General features: G+C 45.1%; 1 protein-coding gene across 3 annotated transcripts in view; it reads right to left on the reverse strand.

The window, feature by feature from the left end:
- Nucleotides 1-25,639, reverse strand: part of ABCC1 (ATP binding cassette subfamily C member 1 (ABCC1 blood group)) — an 872,430-nt gene that overhangs the window by 656,159 nt on the left and 190,632 nt on the right. For all 3 annotated transcript variants that reach the window (XM_069210194.1, XM_069210193.1, XM_069210195.1), the window contains one exon: nucleotides 10,865-10,996. In XM_069210194.1, the coding sequence (XP_069066295.1) occupies nucleotides 10,865-10,996 (132 nt within the window). The remainder of the gene's footprint in view (nucleotides 1-10,864; nucleotides 10,997-25,639) is intronic.

A 25,639-nucleotide genomic window follows, 5' to 3' on the forward strand; every position in this document is an offset into this window, starting at 1 on the left:
ATTGCGAACCCGACGCTTGTTCTAACACTGCACCCGGCCGCCCCCGCGCCGCTGAGGGTGAAATTTCTGTGTGGGCTTGTGTCCCCCCCGGTGCCCTACAAAACCCCCCTGGTCTGCCCTCCGAAGACGCGGGTACTTACCTGCTGGCAGACTGGAACCGGGGCACCCCCTTCTCTCCATTGGAGCCTATGCGTTTTGGGCACCACTTTGAACTCTGCACCTGACCGGCCCTGAGCTGCTGGTGTGGTAACTTTGGGGTTGCTCTGAACCCCCAACGGTGGGCTACCTTGGACCAAGAACTGAACCCTGTAAGTGTCTTACTTACCTGGTAAAACTAACAAAAACGTACCTCCCCCAGGAACTGTGAAAATTGCACTAAGTGTCCACTTTTGAAATAGCTATTTGTCAATAACTTGAAAGGTATACATGCAATTGAAATGATTCAAAGTTCCTAATGTACTTACCTGCAATACCTTTCAAACAAGATATTACATGTTAAATTTGAACCTGTGGTTCTTAAAATAAACTAAGAAAAGATATTTTGCTATAACAAAACCTATTGGCTGGATTTGTCTCTGAGTGTGTGTACCTCATTTATTGTCTATGTGTATGTACAACAAATGCTTAACACTACTCCTTGGATAAGCCTACTGCTCGACCACACTACCACAAAATAGAGCATTAGTATTATCTCTTTTTACCACTATTTTACCTCTAAGGGGAACCCCCTTGGACTCTGTGCATGCTATTCCTTACTTTGAAATAGCACATACAGAGCCAACTTCCTACATTGGTGGATCAGCGGTGGGGTACAAGACTTTGCATTTGCTGGACTACTCAGCCAATACCTGATCACACGACAAATTCCAAAATTGTCATTAGAAATTGATTTTTGCAATTTGAAAAGTTTTCTAAATTCTTTAAAGTCCTGCTAGGGCCTTGTGTTAGTCCCTGTTAGCATTTCTTTTAGAGTTTAAAAGTTTGTTAAAAGTTTGAATTAGATTCTAGAACCAGTTTTAGATTCTTAAAAAGTATTCCAACTTTTAGAAGCAAAATGTCTAGCACAGATGTGACTGTGGTGGAACTCGACACCACACCTAACCTCCATCTTAAGATGAGGGAGCTAAGGTCACTCTGTAAAATAAAGAAAATAACAATGGGCCCCAAACCTACTAAAATACAGCTCCAGGAGCTTTTGGCAGAGTTTGAAAAGGCCAACCCCTCTGAGGGTGGCAACTCAGAGGAAGAGGATAGTGACTTGGAGGAAAATTCCCCCCTACCAGTCCTATCTAGGGAGAACAGGGTCTCTCAAACCCTGACTCCAAAAATAATAGTCAGAGATGCTGGTTCCCTCACAGGAGAGACCAACACCTCTGAAATCACTGAGGATAACTCCAGTGAAGAGGACATCCAGTTAGCCAGGATGGCCAAAAGATTGGCTTTGGAAAGACAGATCCTAGCCATAGAGAGGGAAAGACAAGAGATGGGCCTAGGACCCATCAATGGTGGCAGCAACATAAATAGGGTCAGAGATTCTCCTGACATGTTGAAAATCCCTAAAGGGATTGTAACAAAATATGAAGATGGTGATGACATCACCAAATGGTTCACAGCTTTTGAGAGGGCTTGTGTAACCAGAAAAGTGAACAAATCTCACTGGGGTGCTCTCCTTTGGGAAATGTTCACAGGAAAGTGTAGGGATAGACTCCTCACACTCTCTAAAAAAGATGCAGAATCTTATGACCTCATGAAGGGTACCCTGATTGAGGGCTTTGGATTCTCCACTGAGGAGTATAGAATTAGATTCAGGGGGGCTCAAAAATCCTCGAGCCAGACCTGGGTTGATTATGTTGACTACTCAGTGAAAACACTGGATGGTTGGGTAACTGGAAATGAAGTGTATGACTATGTTGGGCTTTATAATTTGTTTATGAAAGAACACATTTTAAGTAACTGCTTCAATGAAAAGTTGCATCAGTATCTGGTAGACCTAGGTCCAATTTCTCCCCAAGAATTGGGAAAGAAGGCAGACCACTGGGTCAAGACTAGGGTAACCAAAACTTCCACTGGGGGTGACCAAAAGAAAGGGGTTACAAAGCCTCCCCAGGAGAAAGTGGGTGACACTAGAAACAAAGAAAAAGAGTCCCCTGTAGGCCCCCAAAAACCAGACCAGGTGGGTGGGCCCAGAGACACAACCAAAAACAAAGGTGGGTACCAGGGTAAGAGCTGGGATGCCACTAAGGCATGGTGCCATAACTGTAAACAGACAGGGCACCACACCAAGGACACTTCTTGTCCCAAAAACAAACCCCCTAGCAAAATCCCAGGGGTGACCAGTGTAGCCATTGGGGATGACTCCTCAGATGAGGAGGTCTTCATAGCCTTCAACTGGAAAAAGGGCCCAACAGGTGAGTTGGAGATTCCAGAGGGAAGTAGACACTTCCACCACCTACAGGTGAATGGAATCCCAGCCACTGCCCTGAGAGACACTTGTGCCAGTCACACTATTGTGCATGACAGGCTGGTGTTCTCAAACCAGTACATCCCAGGTGAGATGGCCAGAGTAAGAGTTAGCCCAGACAGGGTCACTAATAGGCCTGTGGCTTTTGTGCCCATAGAAGTGGGTGGAACGTTTAGCTGGAGAAGGGTAGTAGTCAGTACAGACCTCCCCCTTGATTGTCTCCTTGGAAATGACTACCCAGAGGTTAGTCAGAGCCTAAGAAAAGAACTGGTCCAGGGCCAGTCCTCTCCCAAGGATTCTGGAGTGCCTGCCTCTGCAGTAAATGCAAGTAGGCCCCAGAAGAAAAAGAAAAGGAAACAGAGTAGGAAAGGTGGACAACCTTTAGCCAAGGTTCCAGCAAGCCAAGGAGATTCTGCTCCAGTAGAGGAGAACTCCAAAAGTGGCTCTGATAAAGTCCAACCTGACCCACAAGAAGTCCTGGCTAGTCAGGCAACTGTTAAGCCTGAGTGGGTGGCTCCTCAGCTAACAGAAGAAAGAGTGGAAGAAGGGTGTTTACTACAAGATGTGGTAACCCCCCACTCTAATACAGCAGACAAGCACCCTGAACCCAAAGAAGCCTGTAACTTAGCCCCTTCCCTTGTAGGTGAAGAGCTAAAGGTGTGGTTCTGGGCACTGACAGCTGTCAGTGGCCTCTGCTGGGTGTTAGCCTTTATGGCTGCACTATCCTTGGCATGGTGGTCTGACCCCATGCCAAATAACAAGTTAGGCCCCCTGACCCTGTTGTTCATGGTGGGGTTACTCCAGCTCTGGGTAACCTCTTTGGGTAAGCTAGGGGTGACCCTGGCTAAGATAAGATTAGCAGAGGTGGATACCTCTAAACCCAAAATAGAGAGAATGGGTGAAGACATAAAAAGCACAGACAAGAGGCAGTTCAGACTAGGTCGTATCACTGTGGAAGTGGGTCAGTTCCCCAGAGGGAATGACCTAAACAGGAGGATGTAAGGCAGAGTAGGCCCTGCAACAAACCAGCCTATTTCCTCTACTCTTCCTCGCCTGACAGACTAGGAAGACTCTCCCAGCTTTGGCTGAGTCTCCTGGCCTGTGGGCTGGGGGGGGCTTGTGTAAAGAAATGGCTCCCTGTTGCAGTTACCCCCCACTTTTTGCCTGATACTGATGCTGACTTGACTGAGAAGTGTGCTGGGGCCCTGCTAACCAGGCCCCAGCACCAGTGTTCTTTCACCTAAAATGTACCATTGTTTCCACAATTGGCACAACCCTGGCACCTAGGTAAGTCCCTTGTAACTGGTACCAAGGGCCCTGATGCCAGGGAAGGTCTCTAAGGGCTGCAGCATGTCTTATGCCACCCTAGGGACCCCTCACTCAGCACAGACACACTGCTTGCCAGCATGTGTGTGCTGATGGGGAGAAAATGACTAAGTCGACATGGCACTCCCCTCAGGGTGCCATGCCAACCTCCCACTGCCTGTGGCATAGGTAAGTCACCCCTCTAGTAGGCCTTACAGCCCTAAGGCAGGGTGCACTATACCACAGGTGAGGGCATATGTGCATGAGCACTATGCCCCTACAGTGTCTAAGCAAAACCTTAGACATTGTAAGTGCAGGGTAGCCATAAGAGTATATGGGCTGGGAGTCTGTCAAAAACGAACTCCACAGCTCCATAATGGCTACACTGAATACTGGGAAGTTTAGTATCAAACTTCTCAGAATAATAAACCCACACTGATGCCAGTGTTGGATTTATTAAAAAATGCACACAGAGGGCATCTTAGAGATACCCCCTGTATTTTACCCAATTGTTCAGTGCAGGACTGACTGGTCTGTGCCAGCCTGCTGCTGAGAGACGAGTGTCTGACCTCATGCGGTGAGAGCCTTTGTGCTCTCTGAGGACAGAAACAAAGCCTGCTCTGGGTGGAGGTGCTTCACACCTCCCCCCTGCAGGAACTGTAACACCTAGCAGTGAGCTTCAAAGGCTCAAGCTTCGTGTTACAATGCCCCAGGGCACTCCAGCTAGTGGAGATGCCCGCCCCCTGGACCCAGCCCCCACTTTTGGCGGCAAGTCCAGGAGAGATAATGAGAAAAACAAGGAGGAGTCACTGGCCAGTCAGGACAGCCCCTAAGGTGTCCTGAGCTGAGGTGCCTCTGACTTTTAGAAATCCTCCATCTTGAAGAAGGAGGATTCCCCCAATAGGGATAGGAATGTGACCCCCTCCCCTTGGGAGGAGGCACAAAGAGGGTGTACCCACCCTCAGGGCTAGTAGCCATTGGCTACTAACCCCCCAGACCTAAACACGCCCTTAAATTTAGTATTTAAGGGCTACCCTGAACCCTAGAAAATTAGATTCCTGCAACAACAAGAAGGACTGCCTAGCTGAAAATCCCTGCAGAGGAAGACCAGAAGACAACAACTGCCTTGGCTCCAGAAACTCACCGGCCTGTCTCCTGCCTTCCAAAGAACTCTGCTCCAGCGACGCCTTCCAAAGGGACCAGCGACCTCTGAATCCTCTGAGGACTGCCCTACTTCGACGACGACAAGAAACTCCCGAGGACAGCGGACCTGCTCCAAAAAGACTGCAACTTTATCCAAAGGAGCAGCTTTAAAGAACCCTGCAATCTCCCCGCAAGAAGCGTGAGACTTGCAACACTGCACCCGGCGACCCCGACTCGGCTGGTGGAGAACCAACACCTCAGGGAGGACCCCCGGACTACTCTACGACTGTGAGTACCAAAACCTGTCCCCCCTGAGCCCCCACAGCGCCGCCTGCAGAGGGAATCCCGAGGCTTCCCCTGACCGCGACTCTCTGAAACCTAAGTCCCGACGCCTGGAAAAGACCCTGCACCCGCAGCCCCCAGGACCTGAAGGACCGGACTTTCACTGCAGAAGTGACCCCCAGGAGTCCCTCTCCCTTGCCCAAGTGGAGGTTTCCCCGAGGAAGCCCCCCCCTTGCCTGCCTGCAGCGCTGAAGAGATCCCTTGATCTCTCATTGACTTCCATTGCGAACCCGACGCTTGTTCTAACACTGCACCCGGCCGCCCCCGCGCCGCTGAGGGTGAAATTTCTGTGTGGGCTTGTGTCCCCCCCGGTGCCCTACAAAACCCCCCTGGTCTGCCCTCCGAAGACGCGGGTACTTACCTGCTGGCAGACTGGAACCGGGGCACCCCCTTCTCTCCATTGGAGCCTATGCGTTTTGGGCACCACTTTGAACTCTGCACCTGACCGGCCCTGAGCTGCTGGTGTGGTAACTTTGGGGTTGCTCTGAACCCCCAACGGTGGGCTACCTTGGACCAAGAACTGAACCCTGTAAGTGTCTTACTTACCTGGTAAAACTAACAAAAACTTACCTCCCCCAGGAACTGTGAAAATTGCACTAAGTGTCCACTTTTGAAATAGCTATTTGTCAATAACTTGAAAAGTATACATGCAATTGAAATGATTCAAAGTTCCTAATGTACTTACCTGCAATACCTTTCAAACAAGATATTACATGTTAAATTTGAACCTGTGGTTCTTAAAATAAACTAAGAAAATATATTTTGCTATAACAAAACCTATTGGCTGGATTTGTCTCTGAGTGTGTGTACCTCATTTATTGTCTATGTGTATGTACAACAAATGCTTAACACTACTCCTTGGATAAGCCTACTGCTCGACCACACTACCACAAAATAGAGCATTAGTATTATCTCTTTTTACCACTATTTTACCTCTAAGGGGAACCCTTGGACTCTGTGCATGCTATTCCTTACTTTGAAATAGCACATACAGAGCCAACTTCCTACACACACGTACAGGCCGATGTCCTCTGGGCCTCCACTGCCGGCCCGTGCTCCGAGGGTAAAGGGCAGCACCACCAATCCAGGCACGGAGTGGTGGGCAGTCACCAGTGTCCCTCCAGCCCTGGGCCCCCCAGCGTCAAGCCACCAAGCGCAGGAGTCCCCAGGGCAGCACCGCCCAGGTCTAGTGAGCGCCCGCCATCATGGGTGCCTCCCGTCTGGGTCCCTCTGGTGGTCCGGCTGTTCTGTTCAGTGGCGGCCCCATGACGCCTCTCGTTCAATCTGGGGCTCCCCCGAAACTAGATGGGGATCTTGGCCCCGGTCCAGTAGGTCCCCATGTGGCGTGGATGGCAGCGAATAACAGAGGGGTCCGGAGCGCACTCAGAATGCGACCGCCATCTTGACGCCCTAAGCCACACCCCCCCACCTGGAAAATCGTTTGTTACTGGCTAGTATGTTTGCATATTCCTTAAAGATTTCAATGTGTATAAAGTTACTGAGTAAGGAATAGGCATTTTTTTGTTTTTTAAACAATTTTTATTGGGTGTATACACATTCACAATAAAAAAAAAAAAGGTATTTAATCAAGAAACAAGTACAACTTCTGGCGCTGTCAAGAAAGCATATAATAAATTAAACTCCTCCCTTTCTAGCTCCTGTGAGAAACATTCTCTATATAGGTATCCGATACATTGCATATATCAGCGGTCTAAGAGACTTATTCAATATTCTGAATATAGGTAATTTCAGTTGTTTGTTCCGCAGTGACATTTAAGGGCTTTCCTTTAAGCTCTGTTAAGATGGTCGCCAGGCTCAGAGATCGTCTTACAGTTTATCATCCGTGTGAACATGTTTCATACGGATTTCTTCCGCTGTAGCCCATTCAGTAAAGTCTCTGAGCCACTCAACTAGGAGGAGTGGGATTCAGCCATTTTAAGACTATGCATCGTCACAAGCGTCACGCCCAATATGACAAATTTCCTACTGAGCTTCCCGTTAGAAGGGATAAGGCCTAATAATACTTTTTGGAGGTCCAGTAGTATAGTACAAACAGAAGCTCTATTAAGATTGTCGAGGACCTGACGCCAGTATGGTGAAAGGGTTGTGCAGTTCCAAGACATATGTATAAAGAAAGCTGCTGGGCTGTGGCAATGGAGGCATATCAGAGCATTTAGGGTAAATTATGCTCAGAGTAACCGGGAAAGGTAGTTGAATTAAATTGTATTGTGTTAAATCGTGCTAAGGAATAAACTTGTAGATTTTCAAGACTATAAAAACATTTAATTTGGTGGGCATTTACGAAACATTTAGGGTAATGTCATCAGTGATTTCAGAAATGTAGGCATTAATTCGGTTTTAAAACTCACTGCAAGCAATTTTTATTTAATTGCTGCGTGATCTACAGGTAGGATTGACACCACAGTGAACTGTGGAAGTATAGGTTAACTTACTTTCATTCTCGCTGTTAGTAGGCCTGTGTGCTGTAGTCAACACTAGCATGTCAGTAAATCTTGTTCTGGACCAACATAATGCTCTTGAAAATTAATCCCTGCATAGTTAATTTATTATTTTTTTAATTTACATTTTTTAAAGCACAACTATTACCTAGCTGGTGTCTCAAAGATCATTAATGGAACAAAACTTGCATGCAAGACTGTTTCATAGGCTGCAGGAAAATGACCCTCATGGCATGGTTACCCCCTAACTTTTTGCTTTTTGTTGATGTTAGTTATGATTGAAAGCGTGCTGGGACCCAGATAACCAGGCCCCAGCACCAGTGTTCTTTCCCTAACCTGTACCTTTGTCTCCACAATTGGCACAGCCCTGGCACACAGATAAGTCCCTTGTAAGTGGTACCCCTGGTACCAGGGACCCTGTGGCCAGGGAAGGTCTCTAAGGGCTGCAGCATGTCTTATGCCACCCTGGGAACCCCTCACTCCGCACATGCACACTGCCTCACAGCTTGTGTGTGCTGGTGGGCAAAAATTACTAAGTCAACATGGCACTCCCCGCAGAGTGCCACGCCCACAACACACTGCCTGTGGTATGGTTAAGTCACCCCTCTAGCAGGCCTTACCGCCCTAAGACAGGGTGCACTATACCACAGGTGATGGCATAGCTGCATGAGCACTATGTCCCTACAGTCTCTAAGCCACTTCTTAGATATTGCAAGTGCAGGGTAGCCGTAAAGAGTATATGGTTTGGGAGATTGTCAATCACAAACTCCACAGTTCCATAATGGCTACACTGAATAATAGGAAGTTTGGTATCACACTTCTCAGCACAATAAATCCATACTGATGCCAGTATGGGATTTATTGAGACCTGCACACAGAGAGCCCTCTTAGAGATGCCCCCTGCATGCCAGCTCAACTGCTAGTGCTAGGCTGAACTGTCTCTGCGAGCCTGCCACTTCCAGACAGGTTTCTGGCCACATGCGGTGAGTGCCTTTGTCACTCTGTGGCCAGGAACAAAGCCTGCACTGGGTGGAGGTGCTTCTCGCCTCCCCCTGCAGGAACTGTAACACCTGGAGGTGAGTCTCAAAGACTCAAGCCTGGTGTTACTGCACCCAAGGGCACTCCAGCTAGTGAAGATGCCCACCTCTCCGGACACGGCCCCCACTTTTGGCGGCAAATACAGGGGAGATAATGAGAAAAACAAGGAGGAGTCACCCACCAGTCAGGACAGCCCCTAAGGTGCCCTGAGCTGAGGTGACCCTGCCTTAACAAATCCTCCATCTTGTTTTGGAGGATTCCCCCAATAGGATTAGGGATGTGCCCCCCTCCCCACAGGGAGGAGGCACAAAGAGGTTGTAGCCACTCTCTAGGACAGTAGCCATTGGCTACTGCCACCCAGACTTAAACACACCCCTAAATTTTAGTATTTAGGGGCGACCCTGAACCCAGGAAATTAGATTCCTGAAACCTGAAGAAAGAAGGACTGCTGACCTGAAAGTCCCGCAGAGACGACAGAGACAACAACTGACTTAGCCCCAGCCTGTATCCAGACTCAAAGAACCTACACAGCGACGCATCCAGCGGGACCAGCGACCTCTGAGGACTGACCTGCACCTAAAGGATCAAGAAACTCCAGAGGACAGCAGCTCTGTCCAAAACTATAACCAAGAAACCAAACTTAAAGAAGACTCCACCCACACTACGGAAGTGTGAGCCTTCACACACGGCACCCGACACCCCAAGTCCGTGTCCAGAGAAGCCAAAACCACAGAGAGGACCCCCCAAGCGACTCCAACAACGTGGACATCCTGAGTCGACCTCCCTGCACCACCACAGCGACACCTGCAGAGAAGATCCAGAGGCTCCCCCTGCCCATTAACAAAAGAACCAGACGCCTGGACAAAGCACTGCACCGAAGCCCCCAGGACCGAGAGGAACCAACCATCGGTCCAGGAGTGATCAGCAGGTAGCCCTCATCCTAGCGCAGTCGGTTGTTGGCCCAAGAAGCCCCTGCTGTGCCCTACCTGCATCGCCAGAGTGACCCCCAGGTCCCTCCACTGATTTCAATACAAAACCTGACACCTTGTTCACACACTGCACCAGGCCGCCCGTGCCGCTGAGGGTGTATTTTGTGTGCCTGCTTGGGACCCCCTCCAGTGCTCTACAAAACCCGCCTGGTCAGCTCCTCGAGGACACAGGTACTTACCTGCAAGCAGACTGGAAGCAGAGCACCCCTGTTCTCCATAGGCGCCTATGTTATTTGGGCCTACTTTGACCTCTGCACCTGACCGGCCCTGTGTTGCTGGTGCGGATGGTTTGGGGTTGACTTGAACCCCCAACGGTGGGCTTCATATGCCCAGGAGACTGAACTTGTAAGTGCTTTACTTACCTGAGAAACTATTACTTACCTCCCCTAAGGAACTGTTGATTTTTGCACTGTGTCCACTTTTAAAATAGCTTATTGCCATTTTTGCCTAAACTGTGTACATTACTGTTTTAATTCAAAGTTCCATACTTACCTGTGTGAAGTACCTTACAATGTATGTACTTACCTAAATTCTGAATCTTGTGGTTCTAAAATAAATTAAGAAAATAATATTTTTCTATCCAAAAACCTATTGGCCTGGAGTTAAGTCTTTGAGTGTGTGTTCTCATGTATTGCCTGTGTGTGTACAACAAATGCATAACTCTACCCTCTGATAAGTCTACTGCTTGCCCACACTACCACAAAATAGAGCATTAGTATTATCTAATTTTGCCACTATCAACCTCTAAGGGGAACCTTTGGACTCTGTGTACACTATCTCTCACTTTGAGATAGTATCTACAGAGCCAACTTCCTACATAGGTGACCTGTCAGAATTGGAAAATAGCTTCCTGCTGAAAGAGACCGCTTGAATTTAGGAAGACAAATCAGGTTTGCGTCCCAAGAATGTAGAAGGTGTATCAGATAGTAACATCAATTTGTTTTCAAGATCCACAAGTCCATTCTGATAATTAACTTTGTGCATAGTGCAAATCATAACCTGAGCAGACCATTAAGTCTGTATTTGTTCTTTCTAATGAAGTATATCATTAGGAAAGTTATGCTGAAAAGATCAAAATGTCTTCTAACAGAAAACTGAACTTTTTTTTTTTTTTAAACAATGCTTACTTTTTCGCTTTTAAATACTCCTTTGTCCAGTTTTTGGTCAACACTGGAACAACTTCAGCAGATGTGTCTTCTTTATTTAATGACCACAAATCGTTGGCTTCCAATGGTCGTTTATATCCCAAAACCATCAATCTGTGACAAAAACGAAGGACAAAATCAAAATATGCAGATAGAAAGTTAAAGCAATTAAAGTTAAAGCAATGAAGGAACACAGTGTTTTTAATTTTATTACAATTACCAACAATACACGAGCAAAATTATCATGCAACGTTGCCAATTAGATGTATTTCTTCCTTCACTGCTGAGGCAATCAAGTATATGGCCAACATAACAGGTAATGTCATTACTCTTAATCCATGCTCTCTTGCTTCACAGCTGGATGGAAACGCATTTAGATAAAAACAATACTGGATCTTTAAATACATTTTAAAAAAAGTTTAAAAGAAGTACAATGTGAATCTTGAAATCTGAAAAAAGTAACTGAAAAGCTAACAAATTATTTTTCCATTCAAGACCGACATGGTGGCGATATACCAAGGAATCCAAATCAACGTTCTATCTTCATCTCTACATGGGATGAAAGAAGGATATAATGTGTAAAGGTAACAAATGACAAAATCCAAAGATTATGAGATTGACATTCCTGGTTCCCCCGATGCACCATGCCATCCTTGCAGTCATCCAAAATTATACCAATTACCTTTCTGAGGAGAGGAGGAATTTTTGAGTGTGGAAAATGGCATGTAACTTCATGACTTTGATGTGGAGAGTCTATTGGCCATAAGTTGGATAGTAAAGAGAATGACCTCAACCTGCTCTGAAGAATGTCATGACTAAAATGCTGCAAGATGGAGACTGAAAAGGTTAGCTTCCTAATCCCTACTTGATGCCACAAATGAAAGTGAGTAACTAATGAGTGCTGCTAACTATCTTTTCTGCCATGGATTCCAAGGCCAGCAGATCCCTCTAGAACCATCCCCACTGCTGCATAAGTATGGCAATAAAAATGAAATTTCCTCCTAAAAGGCTAGACCCCTTTCAGGAGGGAGAAAAAGAATACCAAGATTACTTTCAGTTCAAACTAACTGGATTTTATGAGATGAAAAAAGACCTCTAGAATGAACAGGGTGTTGGAACCTAACTGAACGAATTGATGAGTAGCTTATCTACAATTGCTCAAAATCTTCAAAAGGCATTCTCAAAGCGTTACTATTAAATTACTTGCACTGAACATTTGCAGATACCAAAGAATATGGAACCTTCTACTTTAGGCTGAATGGAAGACTTATATATCAGCATGTTTGCTCCTTTCTCTCAATGGCAAATTATATATCTTTCTGCTACGTAATGGGGAAGTGGAGGTAAACATCCTGTAGACAAAATGCGCAAACAATATTCAATGTACAAGACCATCACCATTTGATAAGTCACCATTTGAAAACATGACATCCTTCTCTAGGATACAAAGGATGAAACACCTTGTTAACATGCTGGATGGCATCCAGGCATGGATGACTAATTTCCCATCCCTCTTCAAACATATTTATGCAAACACAGCTGATTAAAAAAAACATTTCAGGCTGCAAACACAAGATTACTAGGACACTTAACCCCTTTCTTGTCACCTAAGGCAAACATCTACAATAATATTGCCAGAAATGTCAAAAACCAGTTCATACTCAGAGAGACTATACCTTTTTACTAGCACATCACCACTCCAACTATGATGTACAGCCCTTTGGTCTTTTCCTGTACTGACTAGGGGAATGCTATTCTTACAGAGATCTCTAAAATACATAAGCTTTCTTTGAATGCATACTTACATGCTGTAGCACAACTCATCGCTGGAAGCATATTTGGCTACACTAGCATCCATACTCAGAATATTTGAAATGTTTTTCTACTGAGGGAGTATGTGTATAGAAGATAAAGCTCTTTCTGGTGGATATTCATTCTAACCAAAGACTCCTCACCTTTTGAATACCCAGACACCAGACTGGATCCGTATATTGTTCTCAGTAATTACCTCATACTCTGCGGGGGCAGCGGTGGTTTGTATCCTTTGAAGTGGTGGGGTGAGTATACCACCCCACCACTGTTTGAAAAAACAAATACCTTAAAAAGCCCTCCCTCCAAAAGCCCAAACACCACCAAAGCACCAACTATAAAATAAACACAACCACCATATTTGCATGCATTTCACACGTATATGCATTACACAGTTAAAATAAAAAAGGTCACTTACCCACAGGTTGGGCCGTCCACTTCTGTATTCTTCTGCTCTCAGATAGAGGAGGAGCACCCCATACCATTCCAGATGCTGCTCTCATGCTGTTAGCCAGAATGAGAGCCGCACCTGGATTGGATGAAGGGACTTGACTGGATGCTCCTTCCAGCCCTAGAGGCCTGTACTTAAGACAGCTGAGTGGAGAACTTCAAAGTGCAGAAAGTCACTTTGGCCAGCGCAAAACAGCCAGCCAAAGTTACATGCACACTTTGGAGGGTTTAGTCCAGGCGTTGCTCAAGTGCTCGGTTGCCAGCAGCAAAGACAGTCCTCTGCTGCCCACAGCAGAGAACACGCCCAGCATGTCTTTGTACCAGTGCACGCTGTGCAGGTAAATCAAAAACGCAAAAAGAACACATGATAGATGGATTGCAGAACAAATCAAACTTTCACCCCTTGTCACAGATCTGGGTTTAATCCATCAGTTTTCCTTCTTTCTATGCCATTCCAATTTGGACCCAGCCATTTGCAAATTTGTCTTGACCTGCTCCCCCTGGGGTGCAGTCCTGTCCAAACTGCCTGGCCAGGTCGTCCTTGGACCAGAAGCAAACATCCTGGGACCACTTTCATGGTATCACCTACCATCAGGCTAGCTTGAATCTGGTGGCAATGTGAGCACAGGACCCACGTCTGGGTATACCTTTCCACACTTAGGGTGACAAATGGAAAAAGAACACATGATGGGCGGAATGCATAACAAATCACACATTCACCCACAGTCACATATCTGGGTTTCTTCTATCAGTTTTTTTGCTCGCTGTGCCATTCCAGTTTGGACCCAGCCAAATGCAAATCAGTCTTGACCGTGCTCCCCAGGGGAGTTTTCCCCACTGTGAGGAGCTGACCTGTGCCACCTCCGAATGTAGCCACTATTGTGAGCCGTTAGGCAACATCAGCTTAGTTTGTTCCCACTGCTGTTTAAAAATTCTGCCAGGTTGTGTGTGACAAAGGAGATGCCCTGACCATTCAGCAGCTTCCTGAGATGGAGGGCCACTAGCACATAACACACAACCCCACACGCCTTTGTTGCACTACCACATGGTGGTTTCGCGGTCTAAGAACCTGTACCCGTTCCCTCTTCATCGTGGTGAGGAAGCGCATCGCCCACAACTCCAGAAAAACTGATGGGAATGTAAAGTGCTGACAGAGAAAAGAACTCATTGTCACCGCACCACAGCCCAGCAGCAATGCATCAGTCACTACCGGGTGGTTATGGGTGAGGTTGGTAGAGGGGGTCTGCCACCAGTCCAGCTGTGGTCTATCAGTCACCACTGCAGGCCTATCGCAGTCTCCTCCGGTACCTAGATGGAATCTGAAAAAGCCCCTTGGTAATGAGCCCAAAGACCTCAGATACTACTGAAGAGTCCACATGTGCCACCTCGCATGGTCGAATACCTGGATGCAAAAGGCTATGAAGTCTCAGTTGCTCTCACAGAGACCCAGAATCATGACCAGAGTGTCCTTGACTCATGGAGACAGAGGCAAGGCCCAGAAAATCAGTGTCCAGGATGGCTGCATTGAAGTAGAGCTGCTGCTAATGAGTCAGTTGCAGCTTTAGCATGTTGATGAGTAAGTCCAATGATGTTGGCCATCCTCTGTGACTGTTTAACGGAGTCCGTTTTCAGCAGCCAGTCATCGAAGTGTATGAATATTGGGTTTCCCAACCTCCACAGATAGGCTGCAATCACCAGCAATACCTACTTTTGGGAACACTTTAGGTGCAATAGTTAGACAAAAAGGGAGCTTTGAGAACTGAAAGTGTCATTGTCTACCTGAAACCACAGATCGCATCTACTGGACGGCTGTACAGGAATGTGAAAATGTGCATTCTGCAAATCCAATTCCACCATCTAGTTGCCTGGGTTGAGGGCAGACGGAACTTGGGTAAGGATGAACATTCTGAATTTGTCCTTCCAAAGGAAGAAGTTCAGAGGGAAAAGATCTAGGACAGGATGAAGGCCTCCATTTTTCTTCTGCACCACAAAATAATGAAAATAGCAATCAGTCCTGATCTCTGATGCCCACATCCTTTCAATGGCTCCCTTGGACAAAAAAACGTGAACTTCTCCTCGGAGCATTGACAAGTGGCCCCCCGGAGGTTGTTGTAACGGTAAGGGGGTGGAGTAACCACTCTACACATTCTGAACGACACACTGGTCAGATGCAATGCTCTTCCACCACACGGTCTTGCACCAGGCCACTGTATACTGCTGAGGGTGACTTAATGTGGGTTTGAGCCAACTGTAGGGGAACGGGCAGGGGATAGAGCATTTCATTGCCCAAGATTCCCAGCCTCTGTTTCTAAGACTGGGTGGCTGCTTGCTGTTGAGGCATGGTGTGACAACGTCTCTGCTGGTACTCCCTTCCAAAACCTTGAAAGGGGGCAAGACTGCTGAGGAAACTGTCACATTGGCAGTACCAGCCCAAGAGAAAATTATGTTGCTTTGCTATCCCTAAAACAACTTTAGAGCACAGTCCGCTTTGTCTCCAAAAAAACTAGCATCATCAAATTGCATGTCCATTGAGTGACTGTTTGACATCACTTGAAAAGCAAGTAGACCAGATCCATGCGTGGCCCCGAACCACCTTACTGGTCCTGAATGCTCTGCCCAGGCTGTCAGTAGCGTTTAGGCCTGACCTTAATAAGTACTTTGCAGCATTTTGGCTGTCTTCTATGAGGTGCTGAGGATTAAGTCGAACATCTAGGATCACTGGCAAGATGTCCACCTCCATGTCCCAAAATGCATGCTATTATCACCTCAGGATGCAGCTGGATTGTCTTATAGCAAGCCTAGCCAAGTAAAATATTCTCTTTGCGAACGCCTCCACGCGTTTCAACTGTCTATTTGAAGATGTAATCTGGAATACACTGGGGTTCAGAGGGAAAGTACAAGCCTATACCAGTAGGCTGTTGGGGAAGGATGCTGGGGGAAAAAAGGTGGCATCCCCCAGGGCAAACCCGTGCAGCCTTGCAATCTGCCTGTTTACTGGAGGGCATTATCCTGGGTTTGCACAGGTACCTAATAGTGCACCTGTGAGGGAATCCTTGAAAGGGAGGAAAAGCTCCTACATTGTTTATCTGGGTAAAGGATTTCTGTTAAAACATGTATCTTGACCTCAGTAGTGGGCGGTTCAAGGTCTAAAACTTCTATTGCTTTCCCTATGACAGTGGCAAAGGTAGACACCTCTGTAGGCACATTTCATCACAGTTGTCACGTAGGCTCATTATTCTAAGGAGACTACTGCATCTGAGCGGCAAAATCGCCTGCAGTGTGGGAGACTGAGTCTAACCCACTACAGGTGACACCTGTTACCCCAATCTGGGTTTTGCTCCGGCCAACTAGCAGTGCCTCATCTCTACCCAAGAGCAGGGATGATTGGGCAGCCGAGCGCATGACAATTGATTACTCAGGGAAATCGTGGTCATTCAGATCTCATCCGTTTCTCTCAGTTACATTGGTCTCACATATACAATGACGAACAGAGGCAGTGTATGTTTCAATAAAGCAACTGCATCTTAGATAATAAAGCATGTACTGCAATAACCAAGACGATAAAGCATGACAGGATTAAAATTGTGACAAGGAGAGTAAAGCATAGAAATAACCCTACCATGTTGTCCCTAAAGTCAATAGACTATTTCCTACCTAAGCTATATTAGAGCACAGCATGTTAAGCTCTAGTTCTGCCCTTCAGGTTCCCCGGGGAAGATATCATCCACCCGCATACCTGAGCAAAGGCCTGAAGTCTGCATAAGCAGCTGTAGCAAAGCGTTTAGCAATCAGCACACAGTCGTGGTCATCGGGCTGGAATCTCCCTCCAACGTGTATGGGACAGAGAAGTGTTTTTATAATTAAACAGCTGATGTTCTGAGAAGATTTCCCTACGTAGGGATGTGTATGTTTCTATGAATACCAGAGACAAAGCGTTACCACATTTTACTGGCAACCTATCCCACTAAAGTCTTGAGAGAAGTACAGAGTGAACAAGAATGTCTTGTTTAAGAACGTAGTGTGGGCCTAAGCAAAGAACAGCTAGATAGAGAAAAATAAAACAAGACCGCAAATGTGGCTATTGTTAAAATAATAAACAAAGCTGAATAAAATATATCTAGGTGCACAGCGGAAGGCCTAGTGTGCTAAAATAACGTGCATGGAGCTATAACTAAAATGGCTATACAACACTGAGTTAAGGCCAGTATTAGCTGATGTGCATATGCAGGTTTTCGTTGTCATGCGGTGTACTGGTGCGTTAGTCAGCTTATTCATAAAATCGCTGCGGAAGAGACTGTGGGACAGAGCTAGTACATATCCAAGTTAGGGGTGACGTCAATAGAAGTACTTAAGCTTTGACTTCTAAGTCAGACAGGACTATTGGACTATGGTTCCATAAGGGGAATGTGTGCCAGACGCGAAGCTGGGTCTTATCTCTGGGTGCCTTCAAGTGGAACAGTTGCATCAATTGTAAATCCACAGGTTGGATCCTTGAGGCCTCTCAGGCACTGGAGATTTGGTCAGGTGCTAAAGATTCAGTCCACAGTCTCCTGAAACTCCCTTATTTGCTGTGGTGTTGCGTCAGGGAGTTTTTATGTTGGCAGAATTGCAAGGAGTCAGAACCAGTCCCAGGGTGGCAGACAATTTGCAGCCTGGATGTACCCAGGGTGCCAAACGAAACTCCAAGTGGTGATGAGTAGGGGGAGCAGTGTTTAGACTTCATGTGTTTCTCCAATTTTTTAGATTTACCTGAAGAACTAAAATTTAATGACGGGTGCTCACCAGAACAAACTTGGGAGCAAGAAAGCATTCACACGTTTGACCGTGTCTGGGCCTTCTTTGACTTCTGGTGATGTTCTTTGATATACAACTTGGCCTCCGGAGCTCCGCTGGACTTTGGGTTCATCATGGCCCATTTGTCGCATGACACAATCATGCTTGGAGCCCAGTCTCTAGAGACAGACCTCATAAGAGTCCTTCACTGACATTTGTCTGAGGCAATCCTTATATGGTATGAACCCTGTGACTGTAGGAGTTTGTGTCCCCAGCAAACTTGGGAAAAAAGATTGGAAAACAAAATATTTTTAAGTCTGACAGAATTTGATGGACCGATTTCCCGATCTAAATCAGAAGGTGCAGAAAGAAAGGCATTGATGCCACAGTGTAGAGGTGGCAGACACATAGGGGTCCTGATGTCACACCTGGAGCGGGATGGACTAGTCACACAATGCCAACAAACAGAGTGAGGGAATTACTGAAAAAAATCTCCAAGTCCAGTCTTGTGCCTGTGAGTATTCATAAAGTAAGGAATCTGCAGTAAGACATATCCATCAGAAAATGATCTAGTTAGTCTACAAAGGAAACTACCCTACCTGACAAATTAAGAATAAGTGGTAAATTACACAGCCTCAACAGCATTATACTCTTCTGCTGGAAACCTCTCTCACAAGCACAGTCTCCTCCAATTCAACACAGTGTTTTCTCAATCTATAATTATATATTTCTCTATATACGCACCTTATGTACCTTATTTGTTTAAATGAGAATTAAAAATACTTTCATAACTCATTTTTCTGCACTAGCTCACTATACTGCTTCCTTTTCCTTTCACTGTTATTCTTTTTCGTACAGCAGGGAAAGAAGGTGAGCTTTTCATAATTTTAATGAACATTCTGATCAACTTACAACTGAACAACTTTTGCCTCTTTATGGATAAAAAAAAATACTGAACAGATCTGTGAACAACACAAACAATGACGCAGTCAGCAAAACTAAGAACATAAAGAGATGGGATTACGGCAAATACAAAGTAAGAAAGTATTCTCCACTTGGTAATCCACTCTAGAATCTAAATGTAGAAAACCGTTTAATAAGACTACAGTGCTCTCTTCTGCCTTGTAGAATGAGAAAGCTGCTTGATTACTCTGTTACTCAGACTGATACACAATCTCATCATCTCTATGGATTGTTTAATAGAACATTCGCCTGGATTTCTTTTTTGACTTTACTACTGATGACTAGATTACTAGGCATAGTGACACACTTGGTGTACAGTGACCAATGTGGCTTTACACTTGGTAGGGGGACATATATGAATCCACGGAGGTTGTCACATGTGATGCACTCATTCATGGTTGGAGATCTAGAGGCAGCGTGGATCACTTAAGACACAGAAAAGGCGTTTGATACTCTAGAGTGGGAGTATCTCTGGGAGGTTCACAGCACGATGGGACTGGGACAAACATTTATCTCCTGGGTGAAGTTGCTCTATGTGGAACCAGAGGCTCAAGTACGATCTAGCCAGGAGGTATCGGAGTGCATTCCTATCGGGAGGAGAACAAAAAAAGGGGTGCTCCCTTCTCGCTGCTCCTTTTAGCACTTGATGGAGACTTTCGCATCTGCCTTCGCAGAGACATGGTCAGGTTGGGTACGTAAGTAGATGGAGTAAGCATGCTAACTCACCTTATTCGGATGGCACACAGTTATCTTACGGATACAGAGAGATCGGCTGCAGCACTCCTGCGGATCATGGAGAAATTTGGTGCTGTCTGTGGGTCAATAAATGGAAGACTGTGCAAGGAATAAGCTAGCATGGGTCAGAGCTAACTTCTGTTATTTTAGTATCCAAGTGGCCCACAATTCGGTCACCCGCTACAATCTCAATACAGGCAGAATGGCGTTTGACCTGGAAGGAACAATTAAGCTCTGGGTCCAGCTTCCTCTGTCGGTTATGACTAAAGTTGCACTCTGCAGAAAGGTATGACTGTTCAAACGGCACTATGCCTTACAGAACGCTATGTAGGGGGTCCCGAAGTCCTGATTCACCAAATTAAACAGTCTTCTGGTGGTACTGGTGTGGGCTGGAAAGAGGAGCCGGGTTAAACTGGATGCCCACAAGCAGGATACTGAGCTAGGTAGATAACCTTATCGTGTCTCCAGCTGAATTAAGGAGTCCAAGTCGGCAGCCTGTCCGAGATGTGAGGTTTCTTACACATGACATGGTAGTGTGGTAGACTACAAAGTTATTGGGGAGAGATTGTACAAGTGGTCACCAATGTGGAACTGGAGTACCCCATGTGTCAGTGCTGACAGGTGGGGCTCCCGACGACCAAGATGAGTCATCGATTTGCTTTTTTGGGCCAACTGGGTGGAGGTGGCTGAGGAGATGATGGTGCGCATTGACAAACATGCTAAGTGGGATTTGGAGCAATGGACAGCCATGATGGATTGCCTCTATAAGTGTGTGAATTAGTTTCGCTATGGGTGAAGTGATCGCCAGGCATAAAGGAACGGAGTGTGTTATGAGGCAGAGTGGTCATCCTCCCCCAATATCTTAGCTCCCCCTTAGGGGCACACATGCCACCCCCCCTTCCCCTCCTACCTCCCTCCGCTAGATCAATCATCTGCTTGTTTTTTGCTCCCTCCCCATTAGTGGAAGTTATTGGGAAATGCCTAGGAGCGTAGTCTACTACTACCCCACTCACTACTGATGTTTATTTGTCATTAGAACATAAATAATAATGTTTGGTTTGGATGATTTGCACTGTTATTGCTTGTGCAGGTCTATTGTTAAAATGATGCTGCTCTGTTTTGTACAAAATGTTGCATGTTCTGCAACGAAGCAGACTTTTCATTGAATGTTATTGCTATGCCTTGTTTATTGCTTTGATCCCAATAAACGTTATTAAAAAAACTTTACTATTGCTATACACCTTACCCTATACTGTTACTGGCATCTGTACATAAAAGGCATTGGTATGAACTCCATATCATATCGAAATGGACTTCTTTGATCCAAAGCATGCAGTGACAGCTCCACTGTAAAGACTGAATGTCTTTCCTCCTTCAAACATTATTACCGACAAGAGAAATAACTCAAGATACAGCACAGATATGCACGGTACCCGAATGCCTTGATATGGTACAGAAGCAATAAGAGTCCTGTTGGGTATTTATAATAACCTTAAAGCCAATAAAATCTTCCCAACCCAACATTCTGTGCACCACATTGCTTAGACCCATTCAAATGTAAAGTAATAACACACCAAAGAACGTCGACCACTTTAGCATCAACCAACACAGTGATGCGTCCAAGTATAATTTCTCATTATAGAAGACCTAGCACTGTAAGTCTCGTTGGATGGCTTTCATTTTGTCCTTTAAAAGGGGATTAATTATGGTTTCCACATCTTCATGAATGCCGAAATACACTTATTTAAGTCAAAATCAGTTTTTCATTGTAAGAACATGCAGTGGTAAGACACCATCTTACTAATCACAGCGATTCGGTCTCTTTCCATTTCATACCTATTAATAGCTTCGCATCCATCTGAAAATGGCCTAGAAAAAAATCTGTCCGTCTGATTTGTATTCCTGATCCTAAGGTTCACTTCTTCAGGAGTGTGCACAAATGAAAAGCCTAAATCCTTTTTTTTGGCATGTTTTATTTTGCAGTTTTCCAAAAACAAACCAAACGCAACCGTATAGGTTGCAGTTTTACAAAAAGTTGTTGCATGAACTTACTCTCCCACCTCCTCCTCCTCTGGCAGTTTGTAATACATTATTTTATCTTTTAAGTAACAGGTATACGTCAGAATACTTACGTGTTCTTAGCAATTTCGGTACAATGTAAATCGTGGTGCCATCTGAGCAAACTCCTTCTCATCTCGCCTGGACTTTTAATATGCATTTCCCCAGTTGGTGCTCATTTAAGCAGACCCTTACCCTAAACATTAATAGGGTTCACTTTACCCATCCAAGCAACAGCAATCTGGCTCTTTGCCAACAATAAAACCAAGTATAGAAACGTGTATTGCATTTTCTTTTGTTTTAGATGGACCGTGATGCCTAATAAGCAATGTTGTCACGAAATAGGTATTTGGATCCCCGTTCTAATATGTAACCTTGTGGTGACCTCTGTCTGGAAGTCTATTACTTGCAGATCTGGCCGAATAGATTTTACTCATAATGAGCATTGCCAAGTACAGTATTTGATGTGCAAAAAAAAGTGAATTTATAAATTTAAATGAGCATTACCCAAGACCTTCTTAACCATCCTGCAGGCTGCCGACCAATCCTTGTCAGCTATTTGTGCTCCTACATGCACCTCCCAGGTGCACCTAGCATTCAATGAGTTCAGTCGTGTCCAACTTCAGGGCTTAACACTTAAGTGCAACCACATGTCATCCCATACCCAGACCCAGAATACCTTCAAGAGTACTAGATTTGGAAATGGCATTAGAGAAATCTGTCCAGACCTCTCTAGCCATACCAGCTAACTTAGCATCTGTAGAAATTGTCCAGAACTTACTTCAAACGAGTCCTGTGCCTCCTGAATGGTGATAAAAGTTTCCCCAGCATATAGATCAACAAACTACTCATAACCAAACCCCCACTCCAGTAATCACTAATACCCCTACTTGTGTGTCTTAAGGGCTGCAGATCCCAGAAAACTAAGTCTCTGGCAAAGGGCAAGTATTTAAGAACCCGGGTAGTAACATTTCCCAAACTCTCAGTCTGCTACACCACTTAAGGGTATGCGCTATCCAACCTGCTGTCCCTCATCAACAAATCAGACAGAGAATCTCCACTACATGATCCTTTTAGTAGTCGCTGAGTTCCAAATTGGCCTCTGTAGTTAGCCAATTAGGAGCAAGTCGGATTATGGGCTGCTTAATAGCACAAATCTATACCCGGAAGCCCCATTCCCTCCTCCTCATTTAGTTTCAACTCTTCCATTACAACCCTGCTCCACATATGAGCTCACACCAGGAGGTTTTTCACTTGCTTGAAAGTATTGGGTCTCAAGTGACACAAAGTACTTTGCATATTATACAGACAATGGGGTAGGAGGACCATTTTTACGACCACAATCCTACCCATGATGGAAAGCCAGAATGTTTTCTACAACTGTATGGAAGAACGCTGACCATTCAGTACTCTTACCATATTGTATATGTAGTGATCATCAACTGTTTATCCAATCATAAATCCCAGATATCGTAACAGATATCGGGAAGGAGCACTGCAGTCATCTTCAAATTCATAACCACCAGAAAGTTCAGAAATGTTCCTAAATAGCCTATCAGTCAGATGGTGTTGTTTAGCGGCAGCCGACGCAAATCCCGATGGGTGTGGGGTTGGTTGGATGAAGGGGTGCGAATAAAAAGAAAAAAGAAAAAAAAAGTACATGTTCCCATTGTCGCCTCGCTCTTTTGCTCTTCTTCTGGTTTCCCAGCATTTACTGGGACACCGGCACAGGCTTATCAGCTATCCTGGTGCTGCTGTCATGCTAAATCTAGCATGACAGCAGAGGCAGGATTGGCCAAGGCAGCTTGTTCTGCCACTCGGACAGTGCACAGGAACCTGCGCAGGATGGAGGCTGTATAGCACAGCTGGGCTAGAGAAACCTAAGTGCGCATGTGTGATTGGTCGGCCTGAGAAAGCAGGCCAAACACACATGCACACTTATAAGTGCTCAGGCTCCACTACCCTTGCCCTTCCCACCCCTTCCCTGGCCCACCCCTCCCTGAGCCAGGAGCTGAAAAATAAAAGGATAATGATATTGTTTTCTTTTTCAGCTCCTGGCTTAGCCTGCCGTTGTGAAGGAGTTGCCCCCTGTGTTCATGTACGAGATTGGAGAATACGTAGTTCACTGAGATTATTTAGTTAAGCATCGCTCCAAGGTCCCGGAATAATGACGCATCTAGCTGTAAGCAATGATCCTGGAGTATATGGCCTTGACGAGTGGGATGCCTTGTGGTGTCTGAGATCTTTCACCTTCTGCTGGGCTAAGTATAACACCCTAAAGACCTTAAATGTAGGGTTCAAAACTGAGCATTTGGATGAGATGAAGGGCTTGCTAACGTAGAAGACATTGAACACAACCGTTATCTGGCAGACAAGGAGGAAAATAGTTGAGAAATGGTCCTCTCTTTCTTCAAGCTGGACTTGTCTTAGGCCCGGGGTCTGCAACTTTTTCTGTAATAAGAGCTACTTATGTTCAATTAAACCTATAGAGATCAAGTAATATTAGTGGTGTTGTAATAGTGACTATCTGAGACAAGATTACATTAGTGTCACCATTTACAAAACCGCTACCACCTTTACTGCATAAGGCAGGTTTGTCCGTAGTAATGTAAAAAAAAAAAAAAAAAAGAGAAAAAAAAGGTTTTGTCAATCTAAAATGCCCTCTACATGTGTACTGCATAACAGACATAGCTGCTGTATCCTTTGCACGAAGGTAATAGCATATGTAAAAAAAAAAAAAAAAAAAAAAAAACTCACCTAAATGTCACATGATTTATCACTCAAATATCGCCTTTTAATATAATTTGGAAATGTAGCCCTTTTTTCTCAAAATATGAGCTTATGCGTTCTGAAAATATACACATTTTCGTCTCCAATATAACCATACACAAGTTTCTAATTTAGTATGCTGGGCTGCACACAGGCGGGCTACTTACAGGTAGCTGGAGAGCTACTAGCAGCTCACAAGCTAGTCACTGGAGAAGCCTGCCTTAGGCAAAAACACCAAAGCGGTCCCCTTTGAGAGCAATGGGCAGAGCAGTGTCATTTCTAACACCTTGACTTTCTTATTGAGAAGAGATTTATTCTACATATACTGTGATTTTCAAGGCGTTAATTCCGTCGACTTCGATATCAAAGGTGCCCCTGGGGAAACATTTCAACGTCAATCTCCACTGATGTTAAAGGAGCCACTGGTAGTGAAAAGGTCACTGGGGATCCATGGCATGTCACAGAAAGCCTCAACTGAGTGGAATAATGGCTAATCTGATCTTGGTTGCAGTTTCAAGGTCTCACTTCTCTGTTTATCCTTTGGAATTGATCATTCAGCAAAGTGGAGTGACCCTTGGCCTAGTTAATTAAAAACGTTTTTGATTTTGCATCCATCAACTTAGTTGTTGATGTTTTACAGTCGTCCTCTTAGGCAGACTCCTTGTGATTCCTTAAAGGTTACCAAGGACATTCTTCTACAGAATGAGTTTTCTTCTGTTGGCATTCGCAGATACAACCCACACATAGCACACTGGGGGGGCCTTAATGACTTCTTTATTTTGCACGAAGGGCATTTCACAAAAAGTAATGGAAAATGTACAAATGAAATGAATGGTAACAATCGCCAGACTAAGAAATGTTTACTAGCTTATCAAACACGAAAGATAATTTAGCCAAACAGTAGTAATGTAAAAGCCACGTATTTCATGATCTTGCTCTCGGCTCCCAGAAATAAAATAAATTGGAAACCTGCCAGAAGTCTACTTTTAATCTTTTGTGCTTTCATCTGCTGAATACCGAGCCTATGGTGCCCTCGTTATTTACCTTTTTAAAAGGATAACAGATGGTTAAAACCTAGGCAAATTGAAATGTATGTGTTTCATTTAAAACATTTGTATTTAAAAAAATCGTTTTGCCTAATGATGCATCTATTCAGGCAGATCACATAAAATATGTAGCTATCCCTTGATAAAAGACATG

Source organism: Pleurodeles waltl, chromosome 10 (genome assembly GCF_031143425.1).
Source record: "Pleurodeles waltl isolate 20211129_DDA chromosome 10, aPleWal1.hap1.20221129, whole genome shotgun sequence".
NCBI lineage: Eukaryota > Metazoa > Chordata > Amphibia > Caudata > Salamandridae > Pleurodeles > Pleurodeles waltl.